This window comes from Rhodnius prolixus, unplaced genomic scaffold (assembly GCF_049639745.1).
Source record: "Rhodnius prolixus isolate KJV_2025 unplaced genomic scaffold, Rpr scaffold_2, whole genome shotgun sequence".
Taxonomy (NCBI): domain Eukaryota; kingdom Metazoa; phylum Arthropoda; class Insecta; order Hemiptera; family Reduviidae; genus Rhodnius; species Rhodnius prolixus.
Window position 1 is genome coordinate 28,560,456 of NW_027411592.1, and position 14,329 is coordinate 28,574,784.

At 35.6% G+C, this 14,329-nt stretch overlaps 1 protein-coding gene across 1 annotated transcript; it reads right to left on the reverse strand.

Moving 5' to 3' along the window:
• Nucleotides 1–285: 285 nt before the first annotated feature.
• On the reverse strand, nucleotides 286–12,273 carry LOC141450190 (uncharacterized). The gene is made up of 3 exons (XM_074120345.1): nucleotides 11,915–12,273; nucleotides 9,283–9,407; nucleotides 286–2,014 (listed from the first exon to the last, which is right to left on the reverse strand). Exons 1-3 carry the CDS (start codon nucleotides 11,945–11,947, stop codon nucleotides 286–288), a joined length of 1,887 nt encoding a protein of 628 aa, XP_073976446.1. The 5' UTR covers nucleotides 11,948–12,273.
• Nucleotides 12,274–14,329: the final 2,056 nt, after the last annotated feature.

A 14,329-nucleotide genomic window follows, 5' to 3' on the forward strand; every position in this document is an offset into this window, starting at 1 on the left:
GTGAGAGTGTACTCGTATGTTAGCATCGGTCCACCACAACTTTAGAACTACAGGATAAAGGTAAGGAGTTAAGGATGGAGATGAGATCATGATAGTTCTACAGCGTACGCTTTTTGAAGTCGCTTAGAACATCGTGATCTGTAATAAAGTAAGCTTAGTATAAATATTTCTTTTTTATATAAAAACAAAGCGCACTGTACAAAGAATTAATACAAAAGTACTATACACAAGCTATATTACAATGGAATTCTGACTTTGAGCAATTAAGTACTATACATTTATTTATCAGTCCCAACCTCCATGACCTCCGCCACCCCCTCCGTATCCGCCACCTCCGCCGTATCCACCACCTCCACCGTGACCGCCACCTCCACCATATCCACCTCCTCCATCATGTCCTCCACCTCCACCGTGGCCACCGCCCCCACCATATCCACCTCCTCCATCATGTCCTCCAAATCCTCCACCTCCACCGTGACCACCGCCCCCACCATATCCACCTCCTCCATCATGTCCTCCAAATCCTCCACCTCCACCGTAACCTCCACCCCCACCGTATCCACCTCCTCCATCATGTCCTCCATATCCTCCTCCACCGTGACCGCCGCCCCCACCGTATCCACCTCCTCCATCATGTCCACCATATCCTCCACCTCCACCGTGACCACCGCCCCCACCATATCCGCCTCCTCCGTCATGCCCACCGCCCCCACCGTATCCTGCACTACCAACATCATATCCACCGCCTCCACTAATTCCTAGATCTCCATGTCCCCCTTCTAAAAATCCTCCACCACCGCCTCCATAACCACCGTGCCCGCTATCGTCGTGGATCGGTACCCAAACTTTTTCCCACACTGGTTTCCAAATTTTCTTCCATTCTGGCACCTGTATATGTTTCGTAGCTGGTACTTTTATCTCCTTCCATTCTTCTTTCCAAATCAATTTCTTCTCAGTAACCCAAAATTCCTTTTTTTCCGTTTTCCAAACTTGTATCCATTTGTCTACCCATTCTAATTTCTTTTGTGGAACCCAAATTTGTTTCTTTTCGGTTCTCCAGATCTGTTTTTTCTCGGTCCGCCAAATTTGTTTCTTCTCTGTCCTCCAGATCTGTTTTTTCTCGGTCCGCCAAATTTGTTTCTTTTCGGTTCTCCAGATCTGTTTCTTCTCGGTTCGCCAAATTTGTTTTTTCTCTGTTCTCCAGATCTGTTTCTTTTCCGTTCTCCATATCTGTTTCTTTTCAGTCTTCCAAATTTTTTTCCACTCAGTTTTCCATTCCATTTTCTTTTCTGGTACCCAAATTTGTTTCTTTTCCGTTCTCCAGACTTTCTTCCACACAGGCTTCCAAATTAATTTTTTCCTCCACAAATCATGCGATATATATTCCCATCCGTGTTCGTCTTTGCCAACATTTTTTTCTCCAGGTACCCGTTGTTTGACCCATTCAGGCACCCAAATCTTTTTCCACTCCGGTACTTGGATTTCTTTCCACACCGGAACTTTAATTTCTTTCCAAACAGGTACATGAATTTTCTTCCATACAGGCACTTGAACTTCCTTCCAATCTGGTACCTGAATTTCTTTCCAATCTGGTACCTGAATTTCTTTCCAGTCTGGTACCTGAATCTCCTTCCAGTCAGGAACCTGGACTTCTACCCAGTCTGGCACCTGTATCTCTTTCCAATCTGGTACTTGTATCTCCTTCCAATCAGGAACTTGTATTTCCTTCCAATCTGGGACTTGAATTTCTTTCCAGATAGGCACTTTAACTTCTTTCCAGACCGGCACTGAAATTTTTTTCGACACTGGCACATTTATCTCTTTTGTAATTGGCACTTTTTGTTCCTTCCAAACTGGAATTTGCACTTTTTTCCAAGCAGATTTCCAGACTTGCTTTTCTACCGTCTTCCAAACTTGTTTCCATTCTTCTTTCCATACAAGTTTCTTCTTCCACACACCCTTTGGTGGTTCCGGATGACCCCAGTCACCTCTGTTTTGAAATCCACCAAGGGCACTGAAAAATAATAAATATTAAGTATTATTTGAAGACAAAAGTTTAAAGTGATAATAAGTTCACAAAGAAAACACAAATGAGTTTAATCCGCTCACCCCTGCAGTTTAAGTAATATACCATTCCTTGATTCCAGACTACCTTATTAAATGAAACCAACAGTTGTCCACCAAAATTCAATTTAAACGCAAAAACGGAAAGTATTAATTAGTAATCTAAGTTATCCGGAATTTACGAAAGAATATTCTGACTCCACACTTCGCAAAACATTTAAGTTACATTAAGTTTTACATTTTGAAATGATAATACATAAAATAATAAAATGAAAATTTGAAATGAAAAGTCTCATCTTTCCATCAACTCCTGGAGGTGGCCGAAAGTCTAGCCTTAGGACCCTAAGCATTAATCACTTCTGGAGTGGACAACTGCGCAACTATGGCAGGCTGTGAAATGCCCCAGGCTTTGGTATTATTCTTGAACATTCATTTATTAAAAACAATTTTCTTAACGAGGTGTTATTGTGTATCAAATATAGAAGTTATAAAAGACAAATAAATGTTTTATGTAGGATGAACCCTCGAAACTACAGGGAAGTTACGGCCTCTAATGGCCCTGCTTCTACCCGAAATCACTCGATCTCTTTTAATACGTAAACTGAAAATTCAAGAATGTCGAATTTTTCTAATGGGCGGAGAAAGTACCTAAATTTTACGACTTCCGAGAAATTCAAATCAATTATTAGATTAACAATTAAGCGTACAAGGTGAAACGTTAAGTTAAATGAAGCACTAAATTAATATGATGTTTATTAACTAATTGTAACTAAGAGTGTGAAAATTATCTAGTGCTAATATTTAAAAGACCAATTACAATTTCAATTACGGCGAAAGTTTGATTAAGTTGCGATGCATGATCATGCCAGCACTGTTGTACTATGTTATAAGCTGAACTCATAGCCCCAAGAAAATATTTATTACTTCTCTCGCTCCAGAATAATATTGGCATTTCTATGCAAGATTTTCTTATATGAAATTAGTCAAGCAAAATAGCATACTTTTCATGATGGAGTTTAATGTCTAACTAACTACCAATTAGATGTCGTGGACGGGACGGAAGCACATCGTTACTGTTAACACTTTTTTCAACAGATAAAGGGATAAAGGACAGCTACTTGCCTGATTCGAACTTGAGATCACCCACACCAACTTCTGTCCATTAAAAGATTTCTTGGTAACTTCCAAGTTTTTATACCACCATTTTAATTTATAAATTTTCGAGACTCCTGATATTTCATTCACTAGCTAGCTGTATTTCGAATTATAGCATTTTTTTATGGATTTCCAAAATTGAATCAGTCAGAAATCTACGTGTTTATTCATTCTCCAATAGAAATGCTAATCGTGCACGGGTATGGTCACTTTAAATACTTAAAAGAATCAGCTAAATTTTAACCTTACAATACACCTCGTTATTTGTATAAAAATTTATTCTAAATTTTTAGTTTGAGAAAATTAACCAAAAAAACAAAAAATCTCTTTCTCTGTCTCTCTACAAAGATCGTAACCTTCACGTAAGTCTTCACGTTTCGGAAAATTCTCCATGGAAACATTAATTACAGAGCAACGTACTTCGTGTTTCAGTACCGATGTGGAGGACCGTAATACGTGTAAGTAGGAGAAGACGTTTCCAATCTGAGGAACTTATTTTGTATCACCTGCTTAAACGATAGTTCAACAAGCCAAGCTCCAGGAGATACATACAATCCATTGATCTAACCACTGCATGTGAACAATTTTATTGTATGTGGTATATGATAAACAGAACTTAAATAAAATTTATCTGCAGGGCAGCATGGACTCCGCACAGACCAAGGATCTGGTTTACAAATGGCAACTTTGCTGCAGTGTATTACATCCCTTATTGGGAATAAACGGAAGTTTTTGGATGAGAAAAACTCCTTTGTACTGTGGTTAACCAAGGCATCACCTCTGAACCGACATGACGATACTTCGCTGCCCAAAAACTGGTAAACAGAGAATCCTCGAATTGGAATTGGTTTATACTGATCTTTCACATATAAAATTGTTTAATGGAAAATATTGCCTTATTTAATTGGCTAACTATTGTATCCGCTCTCCAGGAAGAAACAGCGATTTCATCCGCGTAGAAAGCTAGTATAACTGCAGTTGTTCTTAAATTTTCTTTCCGTATTTGTGATATAAAATCTCACATTACAAAGGAAAACTGGAAATCATCACAATGTCAATTATGTAACAGAAATCAATAGTGTATTTGTTGAAAAATGATGCCAAAGTTTAGTGAAAGTGTCACCCAAACTTTACCACTTTCGCACATTTTTATGAGGAAGTGTAACTGAAACTGATTGTGTGTTCGTTAGCATTAAATTAGTTCATACACAGCGAGGGGTATCTATTGTTGTCTGACAAACAGTTACAGAATGTCATTCAAATAATTATTCAAACAATTCTAAAAGAAAGGCATTCAGTTTTAAATGGTTGTCTTTTTTTTTTAAAAAAAATCTATTTACAATAGTTTTCAACTGTTGGCAGCTGGTAATCAGATCACTAATAATGTTTAAAGTACAAGGCTCGAGAGATTTGAATGAGAATCTTGACGGATGGCCTTCATCAGTTGGCTTACTAAGTACACCGATGAAGTGAATGAGAAGGATGCCCTTTTAATCATGGTGACTCCGATCCTATCGATTAATCAGTTGTTAATAAGTTTTAATTAGATCAATATTTGAAATTTGATCATAAATAGAGTATTCTGTAAATGATCTTTCCTTCTCTCTGAACCTTCAGTTAATTGAAAACGATTTGTATTTAACTTTTACACCTTTTGTTTTTGCTCCATTTTTATAAGGTTTAAGGCACGTCAACACCTGACTTCATGGGCACCCGGAGCTTTTTTCAGTGTTCTTTCAATGCAGACAACACTGACCATCAACAGACGGTAAGAAGCTAGTCAAAACGGAAACATCTAAGAGCTATCAACTGGATTTGACTGAGCTAATCTCTTCCCTTTGGAGAAGATTTAAGGTGTGTTATGAGCAGTAGGGAATGAAATAGCTGATCAGTGGGGCAGAAATGGAGCTAGTACTCCTTTCATTGGCCCGGAACCAGTCCTGGGGATCACTAGGGGTGCAGTTCGTGAGGATCTCAGAGATTGGATCTGGATAGAACATGAAATTTACTGGATGCTTCCTGGGGTCAAACACAGCAAGAGTGAGTAAACAAAGAACTCTAGGCTAGGGCAGAAATCAGATTACTCTGATTACAGGCCTATTCACAGGGCACGGTAGGTTCAGAAAACATCTGCACAAGGTGGGGCTTATTAGCTCGGAACCGTGGTACAGACTGTGTCAGTTAGAGGAGGAGGCGGCCTCTCACCTGTTATACGATTGCGTTGCAATCGGGAGATTGCGCTACGACATCTTTGGTTCCTTGAGACCAATATAGCGCAGAAAGAACTGGTAGGAAAAGCCCTCAACCTTCTTAGAAGGGGAGGTTTCATCTACTAGACTTATAGGGAAGGTACAATAAGCTTCTTGTGGCTGCGGTGCCGTGGGGCATAGGTCCCGTCCCGCCTTTCAAAATCTAAATCTAAATCTATGAACAGTAAAAATTGAATACTAAATAGTTCTGGAGTTTCCATTAAAAACATGGGATTGTTTGTTGCATTATTAGTTGAGTCAAACTTATAGTGAATAATAACCAATTTGTGTACACAATACGATTGGTGCGCAGTAGAATTTATGTCTACAACTATGATGCAACACTGGAATTTTAAACACAATTTAAGAAATTAATTTAGTGGTATTGGTAGTTAACAACTGAAAGTGAAAGTTAAAATAATGGATAAAAAAGTAGTTATCAGGTGTACAAAATAAATAAAAAAGTACTAATTCACCTGGGGAGTTCATTTTATGTTTATTATTTGGATTTTTGTTGTGTCATTGTAAACATTTTCCTTCTGCGTATCCACTTTCTATCTATTCAGCAATGAATCTACTTGATTTACAGATTTTATTTGACAATACCTAGATGCTTTGTTCCTTCTAGGGTTTTTTCCTCGTTTTTTATGTAGGGTTGAACTCAAGTCGCATCTATCTAATGGAATTCCCAAGTTAATTATAAAAAACAGGTGGGCAAGGTCAGAAAATTAACCACTGAAGGACTGTTCATTTTTAATTAAAGAATTTTCTTAAACTTTTATTAACAAAATTTTTCCAGAAAAAAAAGAGGAATGGATTCGAGAAGGAGGAAGGAGTTGGTTAAGTTCTGTCATAGAGAGATATAATCTCTCCAGGAGGTGGACGAAGGTATAGATTGGATAGAAAAGAAGAGTTTTCAAGAGGATAGGTCAATGAAGTGATTAGAGGCCTCAAAGCTGTAGAGTAGTCTGGGGTTGATCCCGGTCTTGGCCTTGCATTTTATTTAATGTGCTAATGAAAAGTAAAGTATGTTAACTATCGAACTCCGATCACGACACTTGAACTGCAGTCGGACGTAAAGCCCACCAGAATTAATACTAGTTTTCATCGTTTAAAGACGTTTTGTGGTCCCCTGAATAGAGAAATACCTTCCATTATCAGGCGCAAGTGGAGAAGAAATGTTTTTAGGGATGGTGGGTAAGTGTTCATCTGAACGCAGAAAAACAAAGGTTTAAACATCTTTTTACTTCAAACTTAGTACTTCTTTTTTGGTTTTGATGTTGCTTTCGATGAAAAAGTATCGACCGAAATCCGCCATTTGATACAAATGCGACATACTGAAATGATTTAAGCAAATCATGATTTAAGCAGGATGTTAACATTTTAGCGAATTTCTATGACAAATGGAGGCTTAATTTAAATTTAAGTACACAAACTATACTTGTCATTGTCTGATATGTTGTTGTCTGTTATTTTTCGAAATTATTGATTCTAAAAGACCATGGGAGAGAAGAGGGTACATTTCGCTAAAATGAACTAACTATCTTTCCACGATGCAGGGCTACTTAATAAAGCATAATATGGGTTTCGAAGTGATCAGAAATCTGAAGAAATTTGTTATAAAAAAGTAAGGTTATGAATGATTCACACCAGATATTTATGTAATTTTAATAATCAGTAAGAACGCGTTAACATCTCTGCATCACATCAAATTCCGCCGAGGAAAGTAAGCCAGTAAGGATTTCCTCGTTGGAAGAAAGCTCTCTGAGAAGGAGTGTCTAGGAAATTGCTCCATTGGAGAAACTTTCGATTTTTATCTGATTAACTAGTTGATTAAGGCGTATTGTTGGACTACACGAGATATAGACCTAAATTACTGTTTTAAGGAAACTTTTAAATGAAATTGATGTCGCATTTGTTCCATTGAAAGTAATTACTTCAGGCAAATTCTGGAAATAGTCCACGTTGCAGAATTATATGCGAAAAATAAATTTACAAATCTTAATAGAGTCCTCGCTTAATTTTCAATTAAGGCAGATTTCATTTTGAAATCTATTTATTGTATATTTTTTAATTACGCAGTAAAGTACCATGGCGGAAGTACTTTACTATTACCATTTTTCCGACTTCTATTAAGTTCAGTTGTTTTACAAGCTTTGAACTTGTGACCTCAAAGACACAAGTGCGCGTTTATAACCTCTGTATTACCTAACACTAGGGGTGCGTTCCACTTGGCGACCACAACGACCACGACCACGACCGCGATTTTGCCCGTTCCACTTGCTTGTGAGCGTTGCGATCGAAAACCCAAGTGGAATGGTCTGTGGGCGTTTTAACCGTTCATGTAAACATTACATATGGCGGCTTCGAAAATAAGTTAGAAGCTTGAAGAGGTTATTTATTAATTTAAACCCCATTTATAAGCAGTTATAATAAACTTTATTAATTATTGGTAAAGTTGACTTATATTAAAAGAATATATATAATTCAATTTTTTATATTGCATTTTGGAGTATTTATAAAATTTACGTTTAAATAAAATTAAAGTGTCTTTTGTGGCAACAGTTGGATATTTATTAATAATGCTTTAGAAAGTTCTTTATCTAGTTCCGATGAAGAGTGGAATGCAATTTTACAAAATCGCAATGATAAAAAGCGAAAACTTAGGCCACGTATTATTAGCTATCAGAGTAATTGATCTTTATTCAAATGAAGAATTTAAAAGTTATTTCAGGTAAATGATTTTGCGTTATTCAGTGATTTAGTATGTAAAGGGATAAGTAATTATTTATTTATTTATTTTTTGTCGACTTTCGAGAAACACATTATATTATTTACATGAAATAATACTTTCATTGACATGAGATAATTTTTTCGGTCGCCAAATTTTGTTTTAAAAATTGCGCCAACTCTGAACGCCACTTCGACCCAGCTTTTAAGGTGGGGCGTTGTGGTCGTTGTGTGGGCGAAAATAATGACGTAATTAGTGACGTTTTCGCCACGACAACAACGACCGCGGTCGCCAAGTGGAACGCCTGAAAGTATGTTTTGGTCGTTGTGGTCGCCAAGTGGAACGCACCCTAGATATACAGATAACAAAACTGCACACTACACTGAAACGTCACTGCGATGAAGGGACTTAACCCGACCCAGAAGTTCAGAAATGCCCTGTGATGAAATTCCCTTTTAATTTTAGTTTTTTTAGGTTGAAGGGATCACAAGGAAAATGTCCAGAGAAAACATGATTTTGAAAATTGAGCATGAATGAAGGAATTTCACGTTTTCTTATTAAACGATTTTTCGAGTATAAGAACTTATATTATAGATTGAGTGCCCTTAAACAACAAAAATCTAAATAAAGAATGGCTTTGTCTTGAATATGTTTTGAAGAGTGACTAAAGAAAGATTCGGAATCCGTTCATGTGTCAGAAGTTAAAGAAAAAATCGACACCTTCCATTGCTGATAAGAAGTTCTTCGGACAGTAAGAATTTATTATTAGGATTTTATTTATAAATTCTAATTAAATTGCACCTTTTCAAAATTCCTATGGATAATCAGAAGTTCGCCCAACTTGAGGGAAGGTAAAATTTCCTGAAGAAATAGTGGTTACCCTGGCACTGAAATAAGTGTATTTCTGAGCCATGAAAACGATCTATTAATTTTAATTAATAAAAATGCCATGATTAGAGTTTGTGTGAAGAACTTCTAATAGTTTAGTATTTGCCAAGTAATGAATATGGTGATTATTTAAACACTTTTCTTGTAATTCCAGAAATGAATTAATATTATGAAGTTATTACAGATTACACTTACTGCTTTTTTGTTCTATTTAAGTTCTCATTTACATCTTCTTCCTTAACGTCTGCAGGTTTTGGAGAAGTTGATGGTACAGGACTGGAGAGGACTGTCACCAACAGCAAGGCCGCACTAAGCACCACCTGTTGTTCAGTTTAGAATTATTATTGATTCCTAAACTGTTTGGTTAATAATATTTTCTCGCCAAATGAAATTTAACAACATCGAGTGCAATCTTTGTGACTGAAATTAAAGGTTTAACCTAAGCCGATAACCTAGCTGAATGTGGTACTTGCGGTGTGGTTTATTTTCATATTTATATCAAAGCAATGTGTTGATTTTCAAATAAGTTGGAATTTCCTCGCCATGTACGCAGTAATCATGTGGCCACCAACGTGGACAAATAGAAAAGAAATGTTTTATGGACTAAAACGAATCCGCTCTACAAAGATTGATTTATTATCAACACGAAATCAGATTCTGAAGCTGAGAATACCAAATTTAATTTCTTAAAAGTAATTAAAAAATATGAAATCGTGCAGTTTTTAAAATCGACAAAATATTATAGCAACATGTTAAATTAATGAAACTAGCGACTTAATCTCTAATTTCATTACATAGTTGTTAACTGAAGTTATTTTCGAGAAAACTAGTGTTAGTTTGGAAGAAAAAACCGTTTGCTGAGAGTTATAACATTAAATATTCTATACTTGCCTTGAAAAGAGAATTTATTTGTCGAAAAGTTGGCAATTACTTATAAAAAATTAACTAGTTATTTTTATTTGAGCAAACCACGATATTTGAAAAGACTACCTCTAATTTAAGGCAGCGTAAAGTGCTGAAAAAAGTTTTTATTTCTCTACTTAATAACTTTAATGTAACTGAAATAGTTCCATATGAAAAAACGCTTTAAATTCGACAATGTTACTTAACTAGGGAAAAATCGTACGCAATTACCAACCTTGTTGTTTTTGGTCATCGTAACGCAATCGCTCGTCGCTCACAGGCACCCCATTTTAGCATAGACTTTGCACGATAGAATAAGGATATAACAAAAGTTTTGACTGATTCAGATTATAAGTATATGAAAATAAGTGATGAAACATGGTGATTGATTGCTGTACATTTCGGCCATTCCTAACCCGCTCACATGTTTCCGAGCGCTAGGTAGAGGATGCAGCTTCTTTTGAAACAGTAGTAACAGACTTTGTCTCATAAAACCTTCTTTGAAATTATGTCTAAAGTTTACAATGTTCTCGAGTTACAGCTATTGATCAAGACTGTTTTTAAAGTAATCCTTCAATTTCAAAATTCTATTGACCCTTTGTTACCATTTTTAAATCAACACGTACGAGCAAACTTCAAATAAATACAGTTACATATCAAACAGAGAACGTCAAGTAATCAGTATATAAGGTGACCAAAGTGGCATATCAAGGCTATGTTTTGACAAACAGTTCATTCAACTACATGATAGGTCAAGACGCTGATTACTGTCTCTCCTCCATAGAACTGCAGAACGGAGTTATAACTGTCTATTTAAATAATTACAGAAATATCTCGATAAAATATTAAATAAAAAACTTAGTTAATTATCGAGTTAGAATTGAAAAAAAGAAGTCTCTTGCCTCTTAGTATCAACCGGACAATTTTAGTGAACTAATGAAACGTGAAGGTACACCATAGTATCTGGACAATTATTAATATCCTTATTAAACAACATCCAAGTTACATGATTCAAGCTGTTAGTTTGGCGTAGCATTCACAGAAGCTGGTTATTAGTTGGAAATGTCTGTAGAATAAAAAAATAGGTTCTCTAGAATAAACCAGATAAAAAATTATAGATCTACTTAAACTAATTCCATACAAATTTGGAGAGAATTGTTGTGACCTCATTCGAAAAAAAAAAATCACAGAAAAATGAAAAAGCCGTTCACTAAAATGGTTCTTTCGCTTGTGCAAATGGCTTCAAACTCGAAATTTTGGTTACAAATTTAGCCCCCTTTAATAATACCAGTCACAGGAAAGAATAATATATTGAAAAATATATTTGGGGGAAGCTAACCACTCTCCTCTCTCAGAAATACCTTAAATCGAATTTCTTTTGAGAAATGTTAAAAACAACATTTTTGGAACTATATGGATAAAACAAGAATGTAAGGTTCAAAGGAAATAAAGATTGGGCCATTTTTGAAAGATTAAAATAAAAAAAATAATAAAAAAAGGAAAAATCCACTCATCGAAGAAGGTTTTCCGGGAGATCGGTTAACAAAATCCTGTATAGTATCCTGCGATTTTTCGTATTTTGAGACATTTTGTTCCGACCATTTCTTGAAAACTACTTATTTTCAACTCAGGAGCCATTAAAACGATACTTCGAATGAAAATTCAATTATTAAAATTTGAATGATCTTAACTAAAGTGAAAAACAAACAAACCGAGCAGGTTTTTCGAAATAGTACTTTAGGATATATGTAACTCTACAGTACTCCACAGGCCGGATTTCAGATTTTTGATTTTCAGTTATTCACGCACGAGTTGATTTAATTACCTAAAATTGAAGTTAGCGTGAATTTCTCGGATGTAACCAAAAAGAAGAGAATCCTGTTGTGACATGAATGAATTAAATGAAATGAATTGCTTTACTAACCGAAAAGATGGCAGTCGTACAGAGCGGCCTCATTGTTGTGATGTAGACAATGCTGCTAACTAGAACACTTGTTGATAAAAAGAGAAAGATTTAAAGAAGATTTGGTCGACATACTAACTCACTGTAATATATAGTAAGGTACACATCTCTACCCCCTCCCGTACTTTTCGTTAACTATTATTTGTGAGGTGGAAGGGAATCTTCTTCATCTTCTCCTATATCTTCCATCCTTCACTCTCCCTATCCTTCGTGTTTCTTTCTTTTAATGAAATTAAAGAAATACCAGCCATCTGTAACAACAAAATTATTGAAGTTATTACATTTGAAGTCATATAATATTGTTACATCAATTACATTACAAGCTTTACAATAATCATACCTCTTGGTGTATATATATTACTTCATCTTTACATACCTTAACTGAATTTATACTAGTTACAGGTTAAACGTTTCGTTAATATGGCTACTACATGTGAAGAAACTGAAGATTACAAATATCTTGAGGTTATAACCCAGCGACGGGTCAGAGAGAACAAAATATTCCAGAATGAATCTACAAACTCGATAAAAAGAAGTTAATGAAATCGGTGCATTAATTTAATCATTTAACTTTCAAATAACGCGCCTTGTATTTTTTATTATTGCAAAATAAAAATTAATGGCGGCTCAGCTAATTCAAAGCAAAGGAAAATCTGTGAATTATTGATGTAAGCAATAAGGTATTCTGTGACTCGTTTTTGAAGACGGTCCCGGCGATCAGGCCAGCGAATCATTTTGATCTGTTTATTTGATAAAAATAGAAAATTGTCAAATATGCACGCTGAACGAAAATATTACAAGCGAAATTTGATAAAATTTAAATTATAAGATACATTTTCAGCCTGCACATCTACATCTCAATGAAACATTGTTTCATTGAGATGTACATGGTTTCATTTTTGTACCATATAAGAAGTAAACTATACGTGCGACTTAAACTGACAACACTCAACAGTACATTGAACATCACAATCTCAAGATCCAGTTAAACTAATCAACAAGGCACCGCCAACAGGCCTAATTGTAACCAGATGAGAATATTACTCCACTCTGCTGCTGTTGAGGAGGACACAAACCCATTTCGAAACATTTGGCAAGCAGACACTAATACTGTTTTAAGCCCAACCAATCAGAGTGGATACTAATCACTCACTGATAAACCTAGAAGTTCTATTGAATAAGTTTGGGAAATATTGATCATGATATGATGTGCAGCCATTAAACTTTCTCTGAGCTACAGTTTTTCATGAGGCTCTATAGCTCATGGTTCGGCTAAGGGCAATGCTTTCTTTTCCAAAGGCCATCAATGCTCTGCGAAGGCTCTGGATTTTAGTAAGCTTAGATGATGATGCGCCTTAAATAAAAATATACAGAAGGGACTAGCTCGGTGGTTAGCGTATACTGGATTCCAACGCGAAGATCCCGAATGCAGTTGCTGGCCCTTAGATTTCTCTTCCTAGCAGCTTCTTACAGCTTATTTTCCGGTGATGGAGAGTGATTTCTACAAAGAGAGAACACTGTTCACGCCTCAGATGTTGTCGCGCCTCAAAAGAAAATTATAAATAAATAATAATAAATACAAAATTGAAGAAAATCTACAAAAAGTTTATTCTCACATGTTTTTCAAGAAATTTCATTTTTATTTTCCCTCTTGATGACATTTACATGCAATTTTTTTTTTGCTTAGACCATACATTGTACTTGGAAGACGGGGAATGTTGTGGCCTCTAACCTGACATTTTACGGTAATGTAACCTAACATTTCTCCTTTGTTTTAATATGAAACGAATTCGTAAAATTTTTATCTTTAAAATGTGTTATTGTAATCAAACAAAATGCAGAGATCTGAGTTTACTAAATTAAATACAAATAATAATAAAGCTAAACACTTAGAATTCGTAATCAAAACTAGTTACCTTCAATATTATACAAGTTCACATTAAAGATTCCATTAAAAAAGAGCCTTTCCAGACAGCCAACTTTTTTTTTAGAATTTAGGAAAGGTATTTAATCTTTAAAAATATTTAATTGTTGATACAGTGGTTCAAGAGATGGGCTATAAAGCTTAATGTAACTAAGTCTCAAAACATCACCTTCACTCTTCGTCGCATTACTCTTCCTCCAGTCTTCTATAACCTAACATCTCTACCAGTAGTAAACGTTGCCCGCTACCTTGGGCTTTACTTAGACCGAAGACTTTCTTGGAACCCCTACACTAGACTTAAAAGAACAGAACTGAACAGACGCTATCGACTACTTAAAAGACTCTTGGACGATAGAGCTAAACTCTCTCTGGACAACAAAAGACTGATTTATACTTCTATTCTGAAACCCATCTGGGCCAATGGAATAGAGCTGTGGGGTTCAACCAAACGT